The 26,312-nt window shown below is 36.2% G+C and overlaps 1 protein-coding gene across 12 annotated transcripts in view; it reads left to right on the top strand.

The window, feature by feature from the left end:
* Positions 1 to 26,312, top strand: part of SOX5 (SRY-box transcription factor 5) — a 1,177,820-nt gene that overhangs the window by 907,739 nt on the left and 243,769 nt on the right. For all 12 annotated transcript variants that reach the window (XM_070371195.1, XM_070371198.1, XM_070371200.1 and 9 more), the window contains 3 exons: positions 5,673 to 5,759; positions 17,646 to 17,818; positions 22,667 to 22,735. In XM_070371195.1, the coding sequence (XP_070227296.1) occupies positions 5,673 to 5,759; positions 17,646 to 17,818; positions 22,667 to 22,735 (329 nt within the window). The remainder of the gene's footprint in view (positions 1 to 5,672; positions 5,760 to 17,645; positions 17,819 to 22,666; positions 22,736 to 26,312) is intronic.

Genomic DNA, 26,312 nt, shown 5'->3' with positions numbered 1-26,312 from the left:
GGACTTCAAGTTCTGCCTTAATTATTAATTAGATTTATGATCTTAGGCAATATTTAACCTTCATTTATATTTTCAGTCTGTAAAATGAAATGCTTGGCCTAGACTAGTTATTACCCAACTTGAGCAAAACGGTCATCTCCCAATACTAGTTTCCTTGGTCAAATATTTAAATAATACTGCATAATCCATGGGCTTCCCTGGTGGCTCCTGCCAATGCAGGAGACATGGGTTCAAACCCTGGGTCAGGAAGATCCCGTGGAAAAGGGAATAGCAACCCACTCCATTGTTCTTACCTGGGAAATCCCATGGACAGAGGAGCCTGGCAGGCTATATGGGGTCACAAAGAGTTGGACATGACGTAGGGACTAAACACAACAGCAAATGTAACCCATAACTCACTTAAAGATCCACAGTCTGTTAGCACATAAAATGATCTACATCTTATAGAAAAGAAATGTAAATTTGCTTAATATTAATTAGATTTACATGACAATGGAATGCTTATTTGTTTTAGTTTCACTTGTAGCCAAGAAATTTATGTTCCATTTATGTCCAATATATATTTTAGTAAATTACTTTTGTGGAATGTTTATCTAAATGTTATCTAAAGATCCTTCCAGGTTTAAAATGCTGAATCCATGACATGAAAATCTACATATGCTTTTACTTCTTGACTTTGAAGGAGATATTAGTATATTTTTGACTTTCAGCCCTATTGTTGTTCCTTCCAAAAGATAGCTTTCATCCCTAAATGTTCACCTATCACATGTCAGAAATAACACAGCTTAGTTGAAGCCACAAAATGAAAGTATAAACAGTGGTAGATTTGGTATGACCTAACTCCTGGGACTTTTTGAAAAATCACATATTAGCCATACATATTTTTTGCTTGTTTGATTTTTCAATGAGCTCTGCCACTGCAGCTCAAGGGAGATTAAGGGAAAAAAACCTACATAAACACAAAGCAAAAACCTGAGCTTGTGTGTAAAGCTACTGCACTGGAGCGAATGTGGTTTAATTCTTGGCACTGGGAGCTTGTTGGAGAATTACAATATGTTGGCATGAGTCTCTGGGTCTCATTGTTCCAGATGAGGGAGTCAGTCTTAAGAGTGTTTGGCACTGAAGGGAAAAAGGAGTGAGAGTTATAGGGAATGAACAGGCCTAAAGAGGCAGGATGCTGTTGTAACAATGGCTGGCACGGTTAGGGGGGCCATTCACTGCTGGGGATTGCCATAGGCATTGATGTGAAGAAGCATATGTGAGCAAAAGAGGCAAGGGTGAGAAGGGAAAGGCAAGCAAACTTACCAAATCATAACATTCTGTCCTGATGGTAGAAAAAGACAAAAGTAACCCAGTTATAGTCATCTTACTAATAATAGGTTGACTGATAAGGAGAGCTTTCAGTTCTCTCTAATTTATCTTTTAGCTTCTTTTTAATATATATTTTATTTTTTCTTTAAAATATATATACATCTTTATGCTTCACCTAAAAAAGGGGGATTCTTAAATTAAGAGGCCATGGTTTTGTATTCCATCTGTTCTACTTTCTGGCTAGGTGATGCCGGGTCTTGGTTTTCTTTCTGAGCCTTGGTTTTCTCATCTGCAAAATGGATATAATAATAATATACACCATTGACAAATTATTGTATCTGACAGCATTCTATAAGCTGAAATGCCATGCAAATAATAATAACTAATATTATCCATCATGCTTATTGTAATAAAGAACACCTAGCTTTAATGTTGACGGTAATCATGATACTCTGATGCCTGGGAGAAGTACATCTCAGGAGACTCTTTAAAGCATTTAAAATAAAACTATGATACATCTTAAGATGAAAGCAATGGCTAGTACAGAATTTAAACATTTGGAAATAACTATATGTCCAGAAACATGCCATACTCAATTGTATAAAATACAATCCTAAGTATGTATATTTTTTCAAAATCGCATTTTAGAAAATGTTTAGAAAATTGAATATTTAATAGATAACTACTCTCTCTTTGACTCCATAAGCACTGAAGCAGCCGTTACATAGCTGTGTCAGATTTTACTTTAATCATATTCACATATTAATGAATAGGTGTATTATAAATATTGAGATTTTGCCATTTGGTCTTTCACAGTTCTGATCATTTGTATTCTATGGGATCTTTACTCTTTTCAGAGAAATTCAGTCACTGGTACATGTCCATTTATTGTGATCATTATTGTGAGATCATTTCTTAACATTTCTTCATGAACTACTAGTGGAAATAAATTGGAACAGTAGCAGTTGTAGAATACCAAACATGGATTTGCTTAAAGCTCTTTGTTTTAGATTAATTCAAATACAGGGGTGAAATGGGTGAAAAGATATGCTTTAGTTCCTCCCCGAGCTAGACAGTGTCAGAGTCCTGGTGAGAACCCAGATTGCTTCACATATAGCCCAATAGTCCTTCCACTATGTGAATACATTTTCATTTCAAAGCATATATCTGCTATATGGTCATAAGTGAAAGTGAAAGTTAAATCATCATGCTGCTACTGCTGCTAAGTCGCTTCAGTCGTGTCCGACTCTGTGTGACCCCATAGACGGCCTCCTACCAGGCTCCTCTGTCCCTGGGATTCTCCAGGCAAGAACATCATCTTAGGTTCTCTTTAAATTATCTAGAACTCCAAAGTTCAAAGTCATATAGTGGCACTACATCCTGAACATAATGAAAGCTCTAAGGAATCTTGGCATTTTATCTCTTCGTGCTGCCCATAGGAACATATTACCCTGGGATATTCAATTTATCCTTTCAAATGTTTACTTCATCCATCCACTGAAGTTAATAACAAGAGTTTGTCTATCCATGACTATTTTGCAGGTAAAATGCAGTGATGTGTATGTATTGGAAGGAGCAAAGGCTTTGGGGTCCAATAAGTTGAAATTAGCTCCATATTGATCAAGTCACGATCTTTCTCAAAGCATTTGTTTCTCAGTGGTGAAACAGATGTACCAATATATAATTCAGGAGATTATTACGAGAAGCTTGAGATACCTATTGTAAAGGACATGATGCACTATTTAGCACTTAACCTCAAAATAGTAGCTATCATTATCATTTCATTGACAACAAGAGACTTAGGAATCTGTAGAGAAAACAAAACAAAACCAAACCTTAGGCCAAGACTCAGCTCTGCCCACTACATATTAGTCCTTTGGTTTTTTTTTTTTTTTTTAAAGAACTGGAAGATAGATATAATAACGTAATCTGAATCTTCAGGTGTTTGCTTTGATTAAATGAAGACAATGCTAGTAAAAGCATCTAGCATAGTTCCTGCACACAGGATGGTCAATACATGTTTATTGAATCTGCGTTTTAAAAAATATACCTCATCCAAATTCCAAGTATTATTGTCTTTATTCATCTGAAGGCACAACAACCCTGAGTTAGATATATTTCTGATCTTACATCTTTCGAATTACTTGGTCTTAAAGAAGTTATTCATTTTTCTCTAGTGTATGTTAAAAGTCAGGTACTTGGGAAAAAAAGTGGCTTTGTATGCAAGCCTTCTATCTTCATGCAAGTTAATAAAGAGGCCAGGAATGTTCTGCAGGTTTCAGAAATCTGGCGGCTGTTTCTTTAACTCTGCAACTTAGACAGAAGACTTCTGTTTCTTTATGAGCACACTACAGTGAATATTTTGTCTAGCTGCAGGGGAAAAGCTTTGTCATGGACTTTGCAGACAATAGCCTTAAAAGTAAAATGGTCTGCTTTTGGTGCTGGAGGTTCAGGGGCCTATTGTTAGTACACAATGAATTTCTATTGCTGCATTCCTGCTTTGCAAAGGTTTGTTAGCTTTTAGTGACTGACAGTACTCTATTGCAAAGACCATATTGGCTGTGCCCTGTTTACATGCTACTCAAGAATTTTTGTAGGGTGCTGGTAAAAAGAAAACAGTGGTGTTTGTTTGACCTACTCTGATAAGGTTTTAAAAATGATTTCACTCACAAAGTGTTTACTGGGAATGTAGAAACATTGAAAATCCCTGTAGAAGTGTTTTAAAGTTACTTTTAAAGCCTTAGTGAACAGAAATATTGATTACAGTAAGAAGAGATTTAATGCATTTTATTACTCAGAATTACCATTATCATCTTCAAAACAACATGGTCAACAAATAGGGATATTTTAAGAAAAAGTAGAATCTTTAGCATCCTTTTCCATTAAGTGCAGCAAAAGAAGAGGTATATTTTGTTAAAAAGGGAAAAATACAGTTCACACATTCCATGGAAATGTGCATACAGTAGTTGTGTGTGTGTGCACACACTATATATACAAGCCTTTTGAAGAAGTACTTATTCAGATATTTCAGCAGTTTATTTCCCCCAAGTTTTTGGCATGTGAAAAAGAAGGATTCATGTCACAGTTTTTCCAAGGAAAATTACACCTCACTTCATTGAAAACTCTACACAGTCTTCTTGACTCTGATAGCTGTTGTCTTTAAGATGAGGGCCTGAGAATAGTAGAAAGCATTAACCAAGGAGACGCTTTAAAAATGCATTTTATTGTGGGGAAAATTAACCCGTTTCTAATAATCTTATGGTCTCTAGGCCAGACGGTCCCTTTGATAAGTTAACATGTACTCCCTTTATGCTCTTAGTAGGGGGTAAACAAATGTCTGAACAAACACAAATACACATAAACACCAATGTGGAGAATGGCAGTGTGTGTCTTCGATCTAGATAATAAGTGTGGGTATTGTTATTTAAATGGAGCATACTGGGACACTTATCTTTTAGTACACACCATTTTCTAACTGAATGCAGTGCTAATCGTGGGATTGAAAGCCATTGTAATTGTGTACCCATCTAAATGCTGACAAGAATATACAATTACATTATTTGGAACTGAGTTTAATGTTTGGGTGTTTTATTAGCATTTATGTTTACTTATACATTAAAATTCAACACAAAAGGAGATCAAAACCATGTAACATAAAGAAACAAGGATCAAACTACAGCATAACTCTGCTCTCTAAAACCTCCGTGTCCTGTCTTAACACAGGGCATTTTAAAAGAGTATGACACAAATCTGAAATAAGCAAGTAAGTTTCCATTACGGGCATTACTCCCATCTCTAGATTTTGCAGTGTTTGTAAAGCTTCTTTTATACCAACTTATTTTTATATGTTCGCGATACTGGCAAATCTTTCCACAGTGTGCTTACCACCACACGATGTTAAACACATATTATAAAGTGGTTGTAATTGTAAACACACAGAGGGATATAATTACATGTAGCAGATTTAAGAGCTAATTCTTTGCCTTTTTTTTTACTCTGCATTTTATCAACATAATTATTTTTTGACTGCAGACTAACACCCTGAAATTGACAAGCATCCATTATAGCAGGAATTTGTTCACTAAATTGAAAAACAATGAATTGCAGGTTTATATGTACCCATTGTCATAAAGAATTAGTTAGGCTTTGTTCCACAAGAGGAAAAAGCTAATGATTTTGAAACAGCAGGTGACAAAACACATTCTTTTTTTTCCTCCCCTGTTATCAGTGTGTTGATGAAGTCATTATGAACTGGGGGCGGGGTAAGGGTGGCCTTATTTTTAGCAGATAGACTTTTAATGAACTACATTAGAAAGATAGTCATGTTGATTTGCCTACCTTTCTTTTTTTCCTTTACTCAGAAACCCCCAGTATTGAAAAGCTACTCTCAAAAGACTGGAAAGACAAGCTTCTTGCAATGGGATCAGGGAACTTTGGTGAAATAAAAGGTAATATATTTGCAATGATTTTGATCCAAAATGTACCAAAATGAGTCTGATATTTAGAAATATGAATGGTGGTAAACTACTTTTGCCCCCATGCGTTCTGTTTTTACTGTTTCTTCTCTCTCATTTGAAAGAGAATATACCAGAGTTCTTATTTTCTCTCTGTCCCTTATAATAGTATGTTGTCTTAACAGAATGACCTATATTTTTAACAGTCTTTGGTTTTCGTCATTTTTAAAAATTTTAAATGATTTACTTTATAAGTACAAACGTATCTACAGCAGGGTTAAAACTGTATATTACAAGATAATAATTTTCCACAGTCTACATATTAAAATTATGAATGTACATAATCTACATTTAAAACCAGGAATGATACAGGAAGATTTAATTCTTCATATGAAAATAAATGGAATTTAGAAAGATGGTAACAATAACCCTGTATAGGAGACAGCAAAAGAGACACTGATGTATAGAACAGTCTTATGGACTCTATGGGAGAGGGAGAGGGTGGGAACATTTGAGAGAATGACACTGAAACATGCATAATATCATGTATGAAAGGAGTCGCCAGTCCAGGTTCGATGCACGATACTGGATGCTTGGGGCTGGTGCACTGGGACGACCCAGAGGGATGGTATGGGGAGGGAGGAGGGAGGAGGGTTCAGGATGGGGAACACATGTATACCTATGGCGGATTCATTTCAATATTTGGCAAAACCAATACAATGTTGTAAAGTTTAAAAATAAAATAAAAAAGAAAATAAAGTCAAATGGTCATTTCAATTAATTTAAAAGTGTGTTTTCTACTAACATAGTAGGCAACCCATGGTTTTCTAGTGTTGCCAATAGGACACTTTTGATTCTAAGTTCTAAAGGATTAAATTTAAGAAAAAATATACTTACCAATATCAATAGATTTTGTTATGTATTACTTTGTATATTTTTGATAGAAACTGAATATATATTTAAAATATCACCAGATTTGTATTAATATACATGTAGAAATATGTGTATAAATAACTTTTTTGCATATGTCTGTTCATGCACGTGTTCTCCCAGTGAGAGGCAGTCGTCTCTCAACATTCTGCTACATCAGAGCATCTTAGAGAAAGACAAATCATAAATCAGTCTGTTCAAAAGTTTGACTTAGGTGATATCAGCCGTCTCGGATTGGAAAGCTTCCAGAAAGTGTTTGAGTATTTCACTGTTTATCCAACTATTTGGAGTTTGGCTATGGTTAGTTGTGAATGGGCGGTAAGAGAATAAATTCCTGCTAATCCACAAATTAAGTATCCATAATCTATAATGAAATGAGATTCAAGCAAATAGTAGTTAATATCCCTTACAGAGCTTGAAGACAGAGGTTAAAGAGAACAGTGAAGTTTCTTCTTTTTCTGAAGCAGCAGGTCCTTTATTTTGTGGGATTTTAACCCATTTGCACCTGCGATAGAGGACATATCCTCCAAGGTTCTTTATTCTGCTTTGACCTGGGTAGTAACTAAGAGCTGAGCCAAGAAGGCCGCCTGTTCCCAGCCTTGTGATCTCATTCCATCGGAGGACAAGCATGTTTCCCTACCTCGTTTTCCTCACAAGTCTAACTTGAAAGCAGCCAGCAGCAGTGATGATAAGCTTAGAGGAAAGAAGCTCAGCTGTCCTTTCAGGCTTGCCTGTGGGGTTAGTTCAGGAAGCTGCAGTACAGTCACAAAAGAAGTTTCTGTCTTTAATTTTGAGTTTTTTAAGCTGCACATTCAGAGCACAAATTTGGTTATTGTCCTCTGTTTCTGTTCAAAAAGCTGTTTTCTGATGCATTTTAAAAGCACCTGTAGATCTTTCTTCTGCTGGGGGGCATGGTTGTTAGCTGCTTAGATCAGGTTTGGCAGAAAACTGGAGGGGAAAGGGGGAAGCACTATGTTACTTTTCCTACTGACTGCCCATGACAGTTGCAATTACTGTCCATTGTTCATAGCTGGCGCAGAAGTGGAGAGGGTACAATAGTATGTTGCCCTCTGGGGGTAAGGGAATTTGACTTAATGGTTCTTAGAGGGTCAGACACTATGATTACGTGCTGCCCAGGAATGTGGTTTTCATGCCACCTGAGAAGAAGTTAGTCGAGAACAATGGCCTAGCTGTTTGGCAGCTATTTTTTATGAGGCAAATAAAGGTGTAAGTCTCATGTATGTGTAGACTGTTTTCTGTCAGGGTAGGGAAGGATAGGCATGACCTTTTTATAATCTGAAAATATGAACTTACTCCATTATTAGATAATTTATTAGGGATAATTTAGAGTAATGTAGTTGAGTAGAACCTTTGCTTATATTACAAAATTTACAGCCTTTACAGTATTTACTGGGTCTTCTTGTGAATTGAAACCTCTCCTCCACTTACACTGGTCAGTTTTCGCTTAACTTTTTAAAATCAATTCCAGGAAGCATGTGAGTAAGTGAATGAATGTGCCTGTACATATATGTGCGTCCATGCTTGAGCATGTAAGACCATACGTAGCCAAGTGAGGGCAGAGCACAGTTCCTAAGTGCTGCCTTTAGGTTGCTGTGAGTGAATTGCTTTCAGGGCATTTGGACAAAGACTAAACTTACAGCTTGTGTGTGTGTGTTTTAGTCGCTAAGTCATGTCCAACTCTTGCAATCCCATGGACTGTGCCTGCCAGGCTCCTCTGTCCATGGGATTCTCCAGGCAAGAATACTGGAGTGGGTTGTTGTTTCCTTCTCCAAACTTACAGCTTGGTAAAGTTCAAAGAAGCATTTCTTACTATTACTTAGTTAAAAAAGAAAAAATCATAAACTTTTAAAATAGAAGAAATAAATAGTATCTGGTTTGGATAGCTTAGCTATCAATAAAGAGTTATCATACCCACTTAAATTCAATCTCATTTCTCAAGAAACAATGTGAGTTAGGAAAGGTCACCAACTTCTAAAAGCGTAAAATTATTTTTCATGTTATATTATCTTGCCTGTTAGAATTTAGACCATTTTATCATCTGGTACTTTGGAAATGTAATTAGGCTTTAAAGTTACATTAGAAAACAATCCTCTGAAAAACATACAAAAAGGACAGTGGATTCCATTTTCCAGGACAAAAGAGTTTGACTAAAAAGCTCTACTGATAGCAGTCAATATATGTTATAAACATATTGCCTGCCTAAAGAAATTATTTTTTCTTCTCTAATCAGTCATATAGTGTAACGAGCCAGTTTGCAGAGGTTTTGGCCTTATCTATAACAGAAGCACAGAAGTAATGGTTGTCTGAAAGGTGAAGAAATATATTTTATAGCCTCATAGTTACTGAGAAGGGGAAAAAACAGTGCCTGCACTCCAGTTGGCAGCCAGGAGCGTCACACATTGTTTCAGCTAGCATGAAATTCCATTACACTGAAGGTCATTGCTTTGGCACTTCACCTGAGGACAGTATCTGGGGATCCATGGCAGCTTTGGCTAATCTAAACAGATCATTTGTTTTGCAACAAAGTCATTGCAAAATGTGTGTTTTACTGAGTTCAATTTATTTGTAGAATTATAACAAAAATATCTGCATGCAAAAATTCTCTTAAATATTTCTGTTTTGGTCAGGTTCTAAAAGCAGGGCATTGTTTGAGAGGTGTTCTGGCTAGATCACTCAGAAAAGCCTAAATCAGTCTCTTTACCTGCCTTGTTTGAAGAATTCTTTACTCGCGTTCTTTACCATTGATATCCCTGTAGACGCTTCTCACCCTGCTCAGGATACATTAATTTAGGTCAACCAACTGTTGTATATGATACTCAGGAAAATGCCAGCTGCAGTTGGTATAATGAAAAATGGCTCTTTTGGAAAACTGTACTTTTTTTTTTTTTTTTCTAAAAGATGGGACATAAAAGCAAATGCACCAAACAGCTCTAGAATGCCGATAATAAGTTCAAGGAAATTATTTAGCAATACTGTGGTCTATCAGAACTCATGAATTACAGACATGCTATGTAGTTTCAACATGTCAATTAAAGTAGACCCTCTCTTAGGTGACATAAAATTTTGAAAATTAAGAGGTATGTAGATTTAGTATATGACTTGTAAGAGACAATTCTCTTTAAATAGCATTAGAGAATTTGAAGATAAGCAGGCTTGAACCAGAATCAGGTCTTAGGTCATCTAGTAAAAGGTATCCTTGGGTTTTTGTGAATTTAAAACAAGGAAACTAAAAATCTCAGCATTTAGATACGTTAGGATTTGTACAACTTTGAAGTTGTTTTAAACCCACTCTTAAAAATCCAGTAACTATTTAAGAAACACACGTTTTGCTAATTACCTTGTGACTATTTCATTTGTGCATAAAATATATACATATATATATATTTATATATGTCTTCACATTTTTTCAGAGGGGTTGGAAATGCTGATTATTTTCTGAGGGAACTGTTGGATCTAGAATTTGTTTAACATAAGAGACAGCCATAAGGAAGGTACATAACATATATTCATTTACTTCTAAATAAAGTAAATGTTTAATGTTTTTAATCTACTAAGCTTGTTTTATAGTTCCTTGTAGTTGCTTATGAGTAATGTTTTCCGTTTTTGTAAAAACTATTTCATAAGAACTGAAGAAAGACTACTGGTATACAGAATATAAATTTTTAAAATAAGTCTGGCAGTGTATATAAAAGCAGAAAGTGACTTTATGTTTTCTGCAAATCAATTACTTGCTCTGTCTTAGAAAGCCAGAGTCCTTATGCCAGTGTATAAGCACAGCAAGTGATAGAAAGAGAACAGTCAGCCACTGGCTCTCCTTGATCTGGAAAATGATAATCCAGTTCACCAGTTAAGAAGTTTTATACACTTTTTACAGAAGGGACTTAATAAAGCATGTTTTAAGTAGATACTGTTACATAGTTAATCTGGGTTTTATTATTGAAAATAAAATATGCTCTCCTCCACATTTTCTCATTTAAAAATACATTCATTCATTTAACAAGTATTCATTTGTGTGAAGGGTGTGAAGATTCTAAAATTAAAATAATTATAAAAACATTTATTTATTTATTTTTCTTGTAGATGGGGACTCCAAAGCTTATGCCTTCCAGATCACTGGATAACAGAATTATCCTAAAGCCTTTTCCTTTTTGAAGTGAACAATTCTCTACCTAGAGAAGCATGGTACAGTTAAAAAGACGCAGTGTCTTGTTGCCCAGATTCTTTCAAGGACTTGTGGGAATCAAGCTACTCTTAGTTTGTTTCCTCATCCGCTCATTTAAAAACAGTTGCATTGATTACATGCCCATTTATATACAGGCACTTTGTTAACATCTTCCTTACAGAATTATTGTAACAAAGTCATTTTATTCCCATTTTAGGTAGGAAGAAATTGAATCTCAAAGAAAGATTAATTATCCAAAACCATATATTTAGTTATGAGAGAGTCAAGAGCTCACTTTAATTCTACCTTCAAAGCCTGTGCTGTTTACACAATGCTTGGTAGTCAGTCTCCAGTAAGCTTGGAATGGGTGATACCTAAAATCCTGTAAAACTTGAAACATATTCAGACCCACGACAGCTAGATGAATAGTGTCTCTAAGATGCACCCATCATTAGCCTACTCACATGGTGAACTGTCCTTGTACATTACCTACCTTACTAGTAGACCACAATTTGGAACCCAGTACGTATTTCACGAATGAATGACCAAACAATGCCATGTTTTGAGATAGTTATTATTGACTGTATTCCAGTCTCTACATGCAGCGAATGTAATGCCATATTTTTTAAACTGTTGTTTTACATTTTAAGTACAATATCCAAGTAAGTGGATGGATTAAATTTGGGAGAAGTTTACAAAATTACAATCTCCATTAAAAAGTAGACTTGTCTAATAAGAGATTATATAGAACTGAACTTTTTTTTTTATAAAAAATAACAATGGTACTTGTTTTCACTGCACAATGATAGTACATCAGATCAGATCAGATCAGTTGCTCAGTCGTGTCCAACTCTTTGTGACCCCATGAATCGCAGCACGCCAGGCCACCCTGTCCATCACCAACTCCCGGAGTTCACTGAGACTCACGTCCATCAAGTCAGTGATGCCATCCAGCCATCTCATCCTCTGTTGTCCCCTTCTCCTCTTGCCCCCAATCCCTCCCCGCATCAGAGTCTTTTCCAATGAGTCAACTCTTCGCATGAGGTGGCCAAAGTACTGGAGTTAACATCCCAGGAACAAAATATCCAGTCATGGGGTAACAATGGTAAAGACCATAGCTACTTTCAGGTGTTTCATTTCACTCTAACTGTAGTCACTCCTAAAACTGATAGCTTTCTATAGTACATATATTTTAAAATCCAAGCCAAAGTCCGCCATTTAAGATATTGAAACAAAGGGAATTCCCTGGTAGTTAGGACTTTGTACTTTCACTGCTGAGGATTGGGGTTCAATCCCTGATGTTAGTTAAAACTGCAAGCCGCCCAGTGCAGCCAAAAAATAAAGGTATTGAAGCAAAAAGGAACTATTTTTTCAAAGTAAGTTGCAGAAACCCAAAAGTAACTATATTTATCATATTAGCAATGATAATACCCCTTATATAATTTTAGTTGATTCCAATTTCTATGAGTATCAATATTGCAGTAAATGGTATGTAATTAAATTTTATCAAAGTTTGATTGCATTCATTGTCAGTGAAAAAGACCAATTCACAGATGTTTGTAGGTTGGATAACTTAAATATTCCTTTGAGGAATCAGAATAATGCCATTCATACCTTGTGATGTTGGGGTCTAACTTTTTACTCTTGTTGGATAAGACTGCCACTGAAAAAAGCTTTAGTAATAAATTTAGAATAACTTAAGTTAGTTTCTATTCATTATATTTTTAGTTCATTCAACAAATACTGCTATCTGTCTTGCCATGTGCTATGTTCTGGAGATGTAATGATAGCAAATGGAGTAGACAGATTTCTGCCCTTCTGGAGCTTACAGTCTAGTAGAGACTCTTTCACTAGGCAGAATTTTTAAAGGCAACACAATGAATGACTTTTAGATCCTTCAAGTGGAATACCAATTGAAAGCAGCAACATTTCTATAAAAAAATTAAATTGAGTAGAGTCCTATCCAAATTACAACAGTGGTAACGTAAGGAACACCAGCAATAAAAGAACAAAACATCCTGGCAAAGACTGACTATTGCTTTGAAACAGAGAACTAAATGTGTGGTAATGTTTCCGAGGGAAGAAACATGATATCTAATTTACTTTTAGTGTTGAAATTCTAGGACTTTCCTTTCCTGAGTGACTCTTCCTTCCTTTTATTTTTCCTTTAGTTGGATCAAAACTTCCAAAAATTTCCTGTGATTTTGATTGTTCAAGTCAAATATCTATTCTATTTTGGTAGAACAACATTTAGGAAATATCAGCTTCCAAAGATTTTTTTTCTCATTATATCAAATGTATTTGAAACCATCCTTAATTTAAATAGTTCCAATAAGGGTTTTGATCTATTTGCATAGAATTGTACATTATCAGTCAATTAAGGACTTTGTTCTTAAGTTTATTTATTTAATTCATTTAATAAAAAGTTATGGGGTGTCTTGGCTTCCCTGTTGGCTCAGATAATAAAGAATCTGTCTGCAATGCAGGAGACCCGGGTTCTATCCCTAGGTTAGGAAGATCCTCTGGAGAAAAGAATGGCAACCCACTCTGGTATTCTTGCTTGGAGAATTCCATGAACAGAAGATTCTGGCAGACTGCAGTCCATGGAGTCACAGAGAGTCGAACATGACCAAGAGACTAACTACAGTCCATGAGGTCACAGAGAATCGAACATGACCAAGCAACTAACTACAGTCCATGAGGTCACAGAGAGTTGAACATGACCAAGCGACTAATACACACACACACACACACACACGCACAAGGTGTCTACCATGTGTGAGGCACTACTCGGGGGATATTGTGTTGAACAAAACAAGGTAGTATTCTGCTATCATGGAGCTTATTCTCTACTGGGAGATTCAATAAATGAATATCAGTAACAACACAGCATATGGTGCTGACTACTAAGTACAGAATAAAGGTGGAGTCACGTGATAGAAGAGGAGGGGGTGGCTTTTTAAATTTTGGTGTTCAGGAAAAGCACTCTGGGAGAGGAGTTGGCATTTAAGTTACTATTTGGATGGATTGGAGTCAATTGGTTGATTGGTTGGTTAATTATCTCCTCCCTTTAAATGTAGTCTCTATGAAGCAGACATTCTGTCTGGCTTGAACATTGTAGGGCCCCTAGCTCCTAGAATAGTGTAAAGCATGCAGGAGGAATTCTGTGGATATATGTTGAGTGAATGAAAGAAAAAACCAAAAAGCTAGTAGTTCTTTACCAGGGGTATTTGGTAATGTCTGGAGACATTTTGAGGTGTTACAACTAGGCAGGGTGTGCTACCAGCATCTACACCGCATGCCTCCCCAGGAAGTGAAGCATCCAAACTAAAATGTGTGTGGCACTGAGATTGAGAAACTCTAGGGGAAAAGTTTACCAGAGGGAAATACTTGAAATACAGAGGCCTTAAAATGGGAACAAGTTGTATGTTGGTGTTAGGGAAACTGAAAGAAGGCAATGGGACTACAATATTTTGGCAAGAGAAAATGGGAGGAGATAATGCCAAAGAAAAGCAAGGGCCTCATCATTTAGGGCTCTGTAAGGGCAGGGAGTTTGGAATTTATTCTATGCCCAGTATATAGCTTTGAAATGGTTTTATTCTGTTGTGTGATATGAGCTGATGTGTGTGTATGCTAAGTCGCTTCAGTCGTGTCCCACTCTCTGCGCCCCATGGACTATAGCCTGCCAGGGTCCTCTGTCCATGGGATTCTCCAGGCAAGAATACTGGAGTGGGTTACCATTCCCTTCTCTAGGGAATCTTCCTGATCCAGGGATCAAACTTGGGTCTCCTGCCTTGCAGGCAGATTCTTTACTGCTAAGCCACCTGGGAGCCCGACATGATCTGGCATATCTCTCTAAATGACCGCTCTGAACTTCTGTTTGGAGAATGAGTTTTAGTAGGAGAAGTAGAAGATAGAATGTTTAGAAACTGTTGGGGGAGTCATGGCAAGAGAGGAGAGATGGTAATAGCCTGAACTGAGGGGCATTAGTGGAGATGAAAACACATGGACTGATTTTACAATATGGTCTAAGGATGAGAAGATTCCCAGTGAATCCGATGTGGAAGATGAAAGAATATAAGCAATGTTTACATGGTGATTATCTCTTCCTGAGGTTGGAATGACTGAAGCTGGTTCCCTTCCTTTATGACTTCCCTCACATTGGGTTATGGAATGTTCTGATGTGCACTTCTGCTCTGGAACCTACAGAATGAAAAGAATTGCTCTCATGATAACCATTCTATAGTCACTAGGCAGTAGAAAGAACTGAAATGTAAGATATTTTTGTCTTGAAAGCCTTCATTCTTAGGGAATCGAAGCAAGATTAGCATAAATTAAAACATACAAGAGTGCAAGTAACTGAAACATGAAAGATGAAGGGAAGTGGGATAAAGGTTCACAGAGTTTGAATTGAACAGAGACAATAAAATTAGATTTCAAGTAGAAATATTGATGTCTGTGTGACTAAGTGAAGACAGGATTTTGTTAATATTTCATATACTGAATGCCAAAATGATATTTGTTGGTACTCATTATCAAATATATATATTTCTTTATACATTGGTATTATATCAGCTATAAAAAGATAATAGTACCTTAAGCTCTTAAATTATACTTATATGTATTTACAGGAAATACATGTATTTGCCAAGTAATAATAATAATAGTAATAATATTCATTGTAGAAGATTTTATAAATGTAACAAATATGAAAAGATTAAAATGACCCATTTAATGACCCATCACCTAGGAATAAGCACTATTAATATATAGATAAACTTTCTTCCAGTCTTTTTTCCTATAAATGTAGATATGTGAATGCCTTGAAGTGTTTATACAAATGTTTCATTTCTATCCAACTTTTTCACCTAGCTTTATGTCATGAACAAGTTCGAATATTATAAAATATTCTTAAAATACTTTTTCTTCATGGGTACAAAATACTACCATCTGGATGTCCTGTAATTATTTGATGATTTGGTATTTAGATTGTTTCTAATATTTCATTTAAGAACTTTATTAATACTTCATTTTCTGTAGTTTTCTTGGGTTAGATTTTTAGAAATGAAACTGCCTCCTTGATTCTCACCCGTAAACCAAACCCTTTCTCAGACCTTTGCTCTCAGTAAATGGTTCTTGCATCTTGCCAAAAATCTAGGATGTGTCCTGAATCTCCTTATGAGTATTATAAAACATGATATGCATCACATTTCCTAGTGTATATTCTGAGAAATGTGATAGCAATTTACTCCTCTTGCTGATGGTGTATGAGGGTATACATTTTACCATCATTTGAATATTTTCATTGAAATATCTTTCTAATACGTATTTAGATTATTTAATATTAGGATTCTGATTAGAATAGTCATATTGCTATTATTCTTATAAAAATTTTCTTCTGTTTAATGGAATCCAAATATCTGGAGTATAATAAATCCTTAACAATTTATTGAGCACCTGTCCTGATTAAGACTAAGAATTGATAATAAGGAGTATATGATATGTTTCTTGCCTTCTGTTCCACTCAGAACTTCCTTTCTGGATATCTGTTCTATAGCCTATGTAAATTATATTTGAAATTTTATTTCCATTTCAAATGGGCACATGAAAATTAGAAGCTTATAGCTACTACTTCCTAAAAGCACGTGTTTTTTCATCATAAATTGATGAAGGGAAATGTAGTGAGATGGGGAATGGTGACTGAGTTATAATAGATCTTTCTATCTAACTCACATATACAGGTGGCAAATACATTATTGAGGTAGTGCTTAGTGTTTTAGGTTTGAATTGAAAACCGTAATTAAAAAGTGTGTTCTCTCGTACTGCTAGTTCTTTACCATAGGGGTCTTGTCTATCTGATGAATCTTAAAAGAACAATTAAAAGTGATATTGTTTCTATTTCAGTGAACCACTCACATTTCTGGTGTAACAAATCAGTATTTTAACCTGACTTAGAAGATTCACTGGCGTGGTTTAAATATCTCAAACGTACTGCTTATTTTAAATTATTGTGTGATTTGTTCTCCAAATCTTGGATTTAACTGTAACCTTGAGAGGCCATAATGTTAGTTTTACAGCTATGTTTCATTATTTCATGATAACATAAATTTATATTCTCAAACTTGAATATTTTTTCTGCTAGCTCTATTCTATCTTTGAAGAAAGCCTCTGAGTGGCATTTGAGAAAACTGTCTAAAACTTGATGGGTTAATAGTTGTTTTTTTTTTTTTTTTTCTTTTTAAATGTAGGATTCCTTAATTCTGATTTTTCAAAATTCTCGTTTTAAGAAAAGGAGATATCTCTGATAATGATAACTTGGTCTCTTAATAACTTAAGTTATTATGTTTTCAGGTTTTTCTCTTGACTCTTTAATTTGATTTAAAAAACTACTTAAAGCCAAGAACTGTGCTTTAAACCTCTTTTTATTTCCATCAGGCCCCAGATTAGAACATTAAGAATAATAAATGCTCAGCCAATAGTATTTCATTTGCTTGTAAAATTAAAGGGAAAAAAGCTATATAGATTGTTACTTGTCATAAATACAAAATAATCAAAATATCTGTTCATCCTGATATTCTATAATGGATAAATAGCCATCACTTTTTACTATTGAGTTACAGTTTGAAAGAAGGTAAGTATATGTTTGTTTGGGTGCCAAAACTTTTATTTGTAATATTTGTCCACATACCCTAGTCATTGTGATTGAGGAACCACTCTCTTCTCATTTCTCTGTTTTTTCACACATCTTATTGCCATCTTATTCTCAGGGACTCCCGAAAGCCTAGCTGAGAAGGAGAGGCAGCTCATGGGTATGATCAATCAGCTAACCAGTCTGCGAGAGCAGCTGCTGGCTGCCCATGATGAGCAGAAGAAACTGGCTGCGTCTCAGATTGAGAAACAACGCCAGCAAATGGAGCTGGCCAAGCAGCAGCAAGAACAGGTGAGTCAGAAGTAGAGACACAAACAGTCTAGTAAGAGCTAGAGGCACAGGCATTGTTTCGCCTGCAGCTTATAGGTCACTCTTTGAGGCAAACAGAGATCAATAAAAGCTTCTCTCCTCTCTACCTTGCATAATAAAAAGGCAGAATACCAAAGTAAACAAAAAAGTGATCTGAAAAAGCTTATCAACTATTTCAGTGGTATGCAACATGGAAATGATTATAATCAAGGTGATGGATAAGAGAGAAATACAAAAAGAACCATGGAGAGAGTCAAGAGAACATTTCTAGTCAGGGATGTTATAAAAGCTTTCATTTGACCTGTTTGGTGTGAGCTTTGAAGGCTAGGTGTAGGATTCAGCTAGTGAAGTAAATTTCAATTATGGGGCAGGAAGTTGGTTAGGAGCCTATTATAATAATCTAAATAAGACATGAGACTGTAAACAGTGTAATGACCATGGAGAACAGGTGGAAAAGAACAGGTGGAAGAATCATGTATAGTTGAATTTTTTAAGTGGGCTAAAGAGAGAGGAAAAGAGTTGAACCTAGGTGACAGGCAAAGTCCAAAGGCAAGTAGATTTGGAAAAGCAGATGGCTTTTTTATATTGAATTAGAACTGTCTTCAGGTTGCCCATCTGAAACTATGAGAGAGAATATTCAGTTCAGTTCAGTTCAGTCACTCAGTTGTGTCTGACTCTTTGTGGCCCCATGGACCGCAGCGTGCTAGGCCTCCCGGTCCATCACCAACTCCTGAGATTTACCCAAACTCATGTCCATTTAGTCGGTGATGCCATCCAACCATCTCATCCTCTGTCGTCCCCTTCTCCACCTGCCCTCAATCTTTCCCAGCATCGGGGTCTTTTCAAATGAGTCACCTCTTCACATCAGATGGCCAAAGTATTGGAGTTTCAGCTTCAACGTCAGTCCTTCCAATGAACACTCAGGACTAATCTCCTTTAGGATAGACAGGTTGGATCTCCTTGTGGTCCAAGGGACTCTCAAGAGTCTTCTCCCAACACCACCATTCAAAAGCATCAGTTCTTTGGTGCTCAGCTTTCTTTATCAATAAACAGTTTGGAAGAGAGGGCTGAGCTTAGTTTCTGTGATTATCTACATAAAGGAGAATAGTTTAAACCCCTGGAGAAGGTAAGTTTAACTTATTAAAAAAAATAGTAATCATGTGCTTCTTGTAGGCCAGGTACTAACTACTGAAGTTACTTCAATTAAACAGAAAGACAAAGCCCCTAAATTCTAGTGGAAAGAGAGACAATCAAGAGGAACAGAAAAATTAACAAAATAACTTCAGATAGTGATTGCCCACAGCAGTCTAGAAGAACACCATTGTTTTCTTATTCATAAGAAGAGCCGACTCATTGGAAAAGACCCTGATGCTGGGAAAGATTGAAGACAAGAGGAGAATGGGTCAGCAGATGAATGAGATGGTTAGAAGCATCATTGACTCAATGGACATGCATTTGGGCAAACTCTGGGAGATGGTAAAGGACAGGGAAGCCTGGCATGCTGCAGTCTATGGGGTTATGAAGAGTCAAACATGACTCGGCAACTGAACAACAGCCATCAATACTTTTAGCTATCTGAATTCAGAAAATCCTAGGAGCCTCTAAAACTGGAGCTCAGATGAAAATATTTCTTTGTACAAACTCCATATTTTGATGGGTCTGGGAGCATGCTTGTCCTCAAAAATCTGGGCAATTATTAATGAAGAGCAATGTACCTTACTTTTTCTTTTCACATCCTGGCCTATTCTCAGACATCTTCCATAGATTCTAGAATTTTTTACTTACTCTGACATTCTCCTTAGAAAGTGAAGTCGCTCAGTCATGTCCGACTCTTTACGATCCCATGGACTTTACCAGGCTTCTCTGTCCATGGGATTTTCCAGGCAAGAGTACTGGAGTGGGTTGCCATTTCCTTCTCCAGGGGATCTTCCTGACCCCGGGATCGAACCCAGGTCTCCTGCATTGCAGGCAGACGCTTTACCCTCTGAGCCACCAGGGAAATTAAGAAATCATTAGGCACTTCCAGAAATGTCTCCCTTGTATTGGAGAGGTGCCAGGTAATGATGCCTACACAGCCTGGGAGAAGATCCCTTCTGGAGGCTACAGGTCAGGTTCCTGGAACCCTTTCTGTTCTCTCAGGTCCCCTCTGGCACACCACGCTGGCTTGTAGCCTGCTGGATTCCTTTGTCCATGAGAGTTCTCCAGGAAAGAATCCTGGAGTGGGTTGCCATGCCCTCCTCCCAGGGATATTCCCAACCCAGGGATCGAACCCTGGTCTCCCACGTTGCAGGTGGATTCTTTACCATCTGAACCACAAGGGTAGCACATAAATACTGGTATGGATGGCCTATCCTTTCTCCAGAGGACCTTCCTGATCTTCAGGGAATCAAACCAGGGTCTCCTGCATTGCAGGTGGATTCTTAACCACCTGAGCTACCACTGTTGAGCCCCAATTTGATGCCAAATTCTGTCCTAGTTAATGGAATACAGAAGGAATAAAATAGACAAAAATCTCATATGTATTAAATTCTAGTTAGGAAAAGATAGACAATAAATCAGTTAAACATATGTTGAAAATGAAGCAGAGACATAGGGATGAGGGTGCCAAGCAGAGAGATAGGCTCTTTTAGAATGAGTGCTCAGGGAGGTCTCATTGACAGTATAACAGTTGAGCAGAGACTCATAGGTGGTGAGAGAGTGAGCAGTGTAGTTATCCAGAAAGATTGTTGTATGTGGAGGGAGAGTACATGCAATGGCCCAGAGGCAGAAGTATTCTTGGAAAATAAGCGTATCCTTGGTATGTTCAACAGACAGTGGAGCAGTATGGTAATAGTGAAGAGACAGAGAAGAGATGAGATTGGAGAGATACAGGGCCTTGCAGGCATTATGTGGAAACTGAGACATAGGGTTTTGAAATGATGACTAACACAACACAACGTATGTTTTAAAATGATCTGTCTTTCTACTAGGTTATAATAGGCTGCAGGGAGCAAGGGCAGAAGCAGAGAGAACAAACAGGAGGTTATCACACCAATACAGGCCAAAGCCAGCAATGACTTAGAACAGGAGGGAATGTGGAGGGCTATGAGGTAGTCAGTTTCCTGAGAAAAGTTTAAGACACTTATAAAAAGATTTAAATATCAGCTGAAATATTGATATATGGGAGGAAAAAAACCAGACTTAAAGAGGAGAGTGATGTATCATTTTCTACCTTTTCCTTTCCAACTTTTCTTCAAGAAAATAAAAAGGAATTTCTTTAACCTGTATTCTTAAGATAAAATGAAAGTACTAAAATAATTATAATTGCACCAGTGTATACAGTGGAAATAAAAAATGCATTGTGAAGCCATGAGGATCCAACTTCATTATATAAGTTCTGTACTTTCATTCATAGTAATGGACCCTGTATCTATTTTTTCCTGAATTTTTAGCTTTCTGAAACAGAGGTTAAAGAATATACCTTCATAATGAAAATGATAGTGTTCATAGCATTAGGAATAAGAATTAGAGCTCATTTGTAAGAAAGCTATAAGTTTTATGAGGTCAGAAGTTAGATTTTTGTGAGCAGGTTTCCTGCCCTATATCATATAATGAAGTGTTTAAAGTTTTCTTCTCATCTCTTCACTCATATATGCTGCATCAAATGTTCCTTCTGTATTCCTTTGCATCAGACTTTGTGTAAATGGTGAAAGGAAAATCAGCAGGGTCCCTAACATCACTGTATTTATGAATTCCTTCTGAGGAGACAGAAATCTGTTGATTAAAACAAACATGAAATATAACATCATAGAATGTATTAAGTAGGTAGAGGATGTTATAAGAAGGAATAATAGGGAGAGGGTGGGGGGATTGTGGTAATATGGCTTAGAAAACACTTAAGATGACCACATTGAGGGCCAGTTCTAGAGTTTAGTTTTGAATCTGTTGAATTTGGAGTGCTTTTGAGAATGTTTGTTAGATAAATGGGTCTAACACTTACAGCAAAGATCAGGCTAGAGAAACAAATTTGTAATCACTTGACATATGTGTGGACATATAGAAGGAAAGGAATAGAGTCTAAAATTGAGCCTACAACATTGAATGACTGAAGAGAGCCACTGATGGTCTCTGAGAAGGATCAGACTCAGAGGTAGGAGCAAAACCAGGAAAATGTGATGACAGAGAAGCCAAGGGAGAAAGTTCAGGCAAGGGAAAGCACTTGAGTATTGAATTCTGATGAAAAGTCAAGTCGTGGGGACTAGGAAACACTTCAGAATTTAACAAATTGGAAGTGACTGGTGACTTTATTAAGAATCCATTTAGTAGAAAGTGGGGCCAGAGACCAGAATTGAATGTACTGAAGACTCGGGAGTTAGGGGTTTGTGGGAGGCAAAAATGACGATATTCACCAAGACACAGAAATGTACCAACACCTCACTAAAGAATACAGCATCTTTTAATACTTGGTGCCACTCTGGACTCTGTTTCATAAACAGGAGGATGTGTGACATTATTTTCATTTTCTAAGGGCTGAAGATGTCAGAGACTGTACCTCCTTACTAGATTGCCAGAAAGAGGGATTTTGGAAACTCTAGCATTTCAAATTGGATTGGACCACTGTTGTCTTAGACTTCATTTGTTTTAGGCCTAAAGAAATGTAACTGTTCCCAAAGTCGAAATATCTTGTTTGATCCTACTTAAGGATGAATTGCTGGTCCTGTAGGGGCGTGAACACGTCTATTTTCATGAGCTTAATTGATGTCCTATCAAACTTTGTGACACAGAACACTGGGAATTTCCCCCTGGAACTGCAATACACTCTTAAATTTTCTGTGTGCCATTTCTCCACAGATCGCAAGACAACAGCAGCAGCTTCTGCAGCAACAACACAAAATCAATTTGCTTCAGCAGCAGATCCAGGTCAGAAATCATAATTTCATACGGACTTCCAATTAGGAAGTAGATTTTGTTTCTCAGATGACCTCATTGAAGTGAGCTGCAGAATTAAATCTGCTTTCAGCCCAGTCATGACATGTGGCCCCCCTGTGTCGGGAGAATCTTACTGTCACGGGAGTGGCAGAATCTTGCTTGTGTTGAGGAGTGTCAGGGATAGCAAGCTGGTGGCAATTTTTATCTTACACTGAAAGGAAACTTTTGTGGAGAAATGTTTCCTTTTCTTTATTCTTTAATGTTGAAAACAGGCATGTAAATGTTGTTAATGAGGGAGGCTCCCAGGAACCAAAGCAGAGAGGCATCGCAGGTTTTCTGTTAGCCGTGGCAGAGAGAACTTTTTCCATTAGGCTGAAGAGCCACACGAATTTCAGGTGAAAATCAGTGAAGGTAATGATTTGTGTTCAACTCAAATTTCACCCTTATACTGCCTGGAGAAACCAGGACTGACTGAGGGCTCTGTAACTTCCGTATTTTTCTTCTATGAAAATTTGCATTGACGAGAAGCAAAGCTGCTTGGGGTAGCCTCGTGCCACCACTTGCTTATGACACACACTTTGACACAATCTGTTTGCCTTTCTGAATACTCCTTTTCTGAAAGCACTTATTTCATAGAGTATTTATGAGGATTTAGTAAAATTGTGGATAGAGAACTTCAGTGTAGTTTCAAGGCATATAGTAAGTAGTCAGTATATGTTTGCTGTGACTAGGAAGAAGAAGATATATCTTACTTGACAATATCCATCTTAAAGCAGCTGTTAGATTTGCAGTTAGAATTCCATCATTCTCTTGAAGCTGTATCTTGAGAATCTAATAGATTTAAGTGTAAATATCATAGATGACAGAAGCAAACATGTCAAAATGATTTCATTTGCATGCTTCTCATATTTAGGTTTCTTTGACAAAAAAATTTATCCCATTTTTTTCTAACTGGGTCAGCTAGCCTTAGTTTCTACACTGTGGATTATATAGCCAATCATTTGTGTTCACCTGAGATTTTAATAAGCTAGTTACAGCTTTTAGTGAGACAGAGAAACAGCATCAGTGAAATATCGCAGCCAAGACTCTTTGCCTTCCTTAAGCATGAACAACAGATTTCTAATGTGATATTGTCTATCTATCCATATCTGGAGTATGGTTATTCATTCAGTGCTTTAAAACTATTTATTGGGTTTCATGTTTAAGCTTGCTGACTTGGGATATAACTTTAGTTGATGGTACCAAGTTAGCCACACTTGAAATGATTTGGTTATTGAAAACTGAAGATAATAAAATTATTATGGCAATTTCTCATTATAAATAAGATAAAATTCCATAGTGAGCGATGTGGGCCTTTACAAGTCACTTGGTTTCACTGTAATTTGATGAGGATACCAATAGTTTTGTTTTTATAATTTTTATGAGATTGAGATTGTCTTCTGTTAAATGGAATCGCAAAACCCATATTATAAATGTGTGGAAGGGTCAGTCAGCTGTATTTTCTGACCATTTAAATTGTTCGATACCTTAGTACTTTTTTGGAATTATTCCATAATTATGACCGCTGTGTTAATAGTGTGGATTTAAAACATTGTCATAATGTCAACATGTGGAAATTGGTAGATTTCTTGCTCCAGAGCTTGGAGCATTTTAATTTGTAAGTCAGAGCATTTTTTTAAATGAAGTGCCTTATACTGTTCTAGAAATGATATGACTTCATTATGATATCACATGACTGTCTTCTAGTGAGCGGGAGCCAGCTGTAATGGCTTGCTCAAGATCACGTGACTTAGAGATAGAACTAGGGTTAGCAAAGCAAAGTTTTCTGACTGTTGGTAGAAATTTTGCTGAGTATGAGGATTTTAGAAGCTTAGAATCTCTATTTGATCGAAATATTACCCTTCTGTCCTCCACTAGTTAACAGGATAGGGGAAAAAAAACAAAAAAAAACTGGTAGTCCCTAAAGGAAATAATGTCACACTGCTGGCAATTTGGGGGAAACATTAAGAGATGTAGGGTATTATATCTGTGTGTTCTCTTTCCAGTGTTAGTACAGATAAATGATACTGACAGAGTCAAAACGCATCAAGCTATTTTTTTTTTTTAAGTCTGGGAATGTTTCAGGCAAGAAATAAGTACTGAGCAAGAGTGACAGTCTGAAAGGAATCAATTTTCACAGCTTCTAGTATACTCATTAACTAAAAGAATAGTTCTAAAGTATATTTTATAAATTGTTAATTTGGAGCTGTCTTACAAACACTCAATAGTTATGAAAATCACAATATATGTAAATTAGTCTATTGAGAAATTGTTCAAACAGTTATGGGAAGCGCTGATGTAGTGGCATGTGTAGAAATAGAAGATTAAAAATATAGAAGACATCCTTTTTGTTCCCCACATAAATCCTTAACCATATTTCCTTTTAAGAAGTTTTTCTCTCCCTTTTCTCTAATTCCTCCTTTTTTTGGCAGTATAGGAGAGGGAGGTAGAAGATTAAAAATCAAACCTGTTATGATAGAAGGCAAATGAAATTTATAACAAGTGTTATTATTAAGTGAATTTTTGTCGATGAATACATAGTCAATGCTCATGTAAGAATTTGCCGTAGATTAAATTTTATTTGATATCTGAAAATACGTATGTAATATATTTTGAATTTCATCAACTTTTTTCTTAAGCATGAAGCTTTAAGACCTTGTAGAAATAAACATACCACTTACATTATTCATCCTGCTTGAATTTTTTAGATATTTTATGCAGTTGTTCCTTTCAACCTTAGAAAAAAAATACCTTTTAGTTCCTTTATTGATATAATAGTGGACTACAATGTAATTAGTCCAAAAGTAGGACAGGTTTTACAATTTTTGTTTTAACTCTAAATATATAAGACATTAACTTGCTGCACATATTAGGAAAGACATGCAGTAAATACATTAGATGGGTTAACCAGATCTGTGAGATAGATTAGATTGATAGGTAAGAGAGCAGAATGAATTTTCATACTTGATAGCTACAGTAACAGGAGGGTGATGTTTCCTAAAATTCTCCTCATTCTTTTATAATATCTCTTTAAAGTAGAGGTTAACTTAGTCATCTTTATTCCATTTGAAGTATATTTCACTCAACTTAAACATAGAGTAAGTCTGTATGTGTGTGTATGAACATTCACATATGCTAATGACCCAGATTATTTAAAATATTTCTCTTGACCTTTTAATTATATATTTTTTCAACTCAAGATGTACAAGAACAGTGGTAAGTTTTACTCCTTAGTTATTTATTGAAGAGAATACCATAAGGATTGGCAAATTAGTTTATTTCATTACTTAGGAGCAATTCTTTATGAACTGTTTTTATCTCTTTAAAAAACAACCTCAGCTCTAAAATTGCATGATCTTAATTGGGTTGAAAACTCAATCAACATTACTTCTTTATAAAGACTTTATAGAGTCATAGTCTTCAAAATTTATTCACATAACTGACTCATGAGGATTAAAGGAAGAATTAAGAAAGCTTTCTGTCATTCTTTGGAGGATCATAAATCAATTCATTCTACCAATAAAATCAT

Source organism: Bos mutus, chromosome 5 (assembly GCF_027580195.1).
Source record: "Bos mutus isolate GX-2022 chromosome 5, NWIPB_WYAK_1.1, whole genome shotgun sequence".
In the NCBI taxonomy this organism is placed as follows: Eukaryota; Metazoa; Chordata; class Mammalia; order Artiodactyla; family Bovidae; genus Bos; species Bos mutus.
The sequence above is the reverse complement of the archived record's forward strand: the minus strand, read 5'-3'. Positions and strand labels throughout refer to the sequence as shown.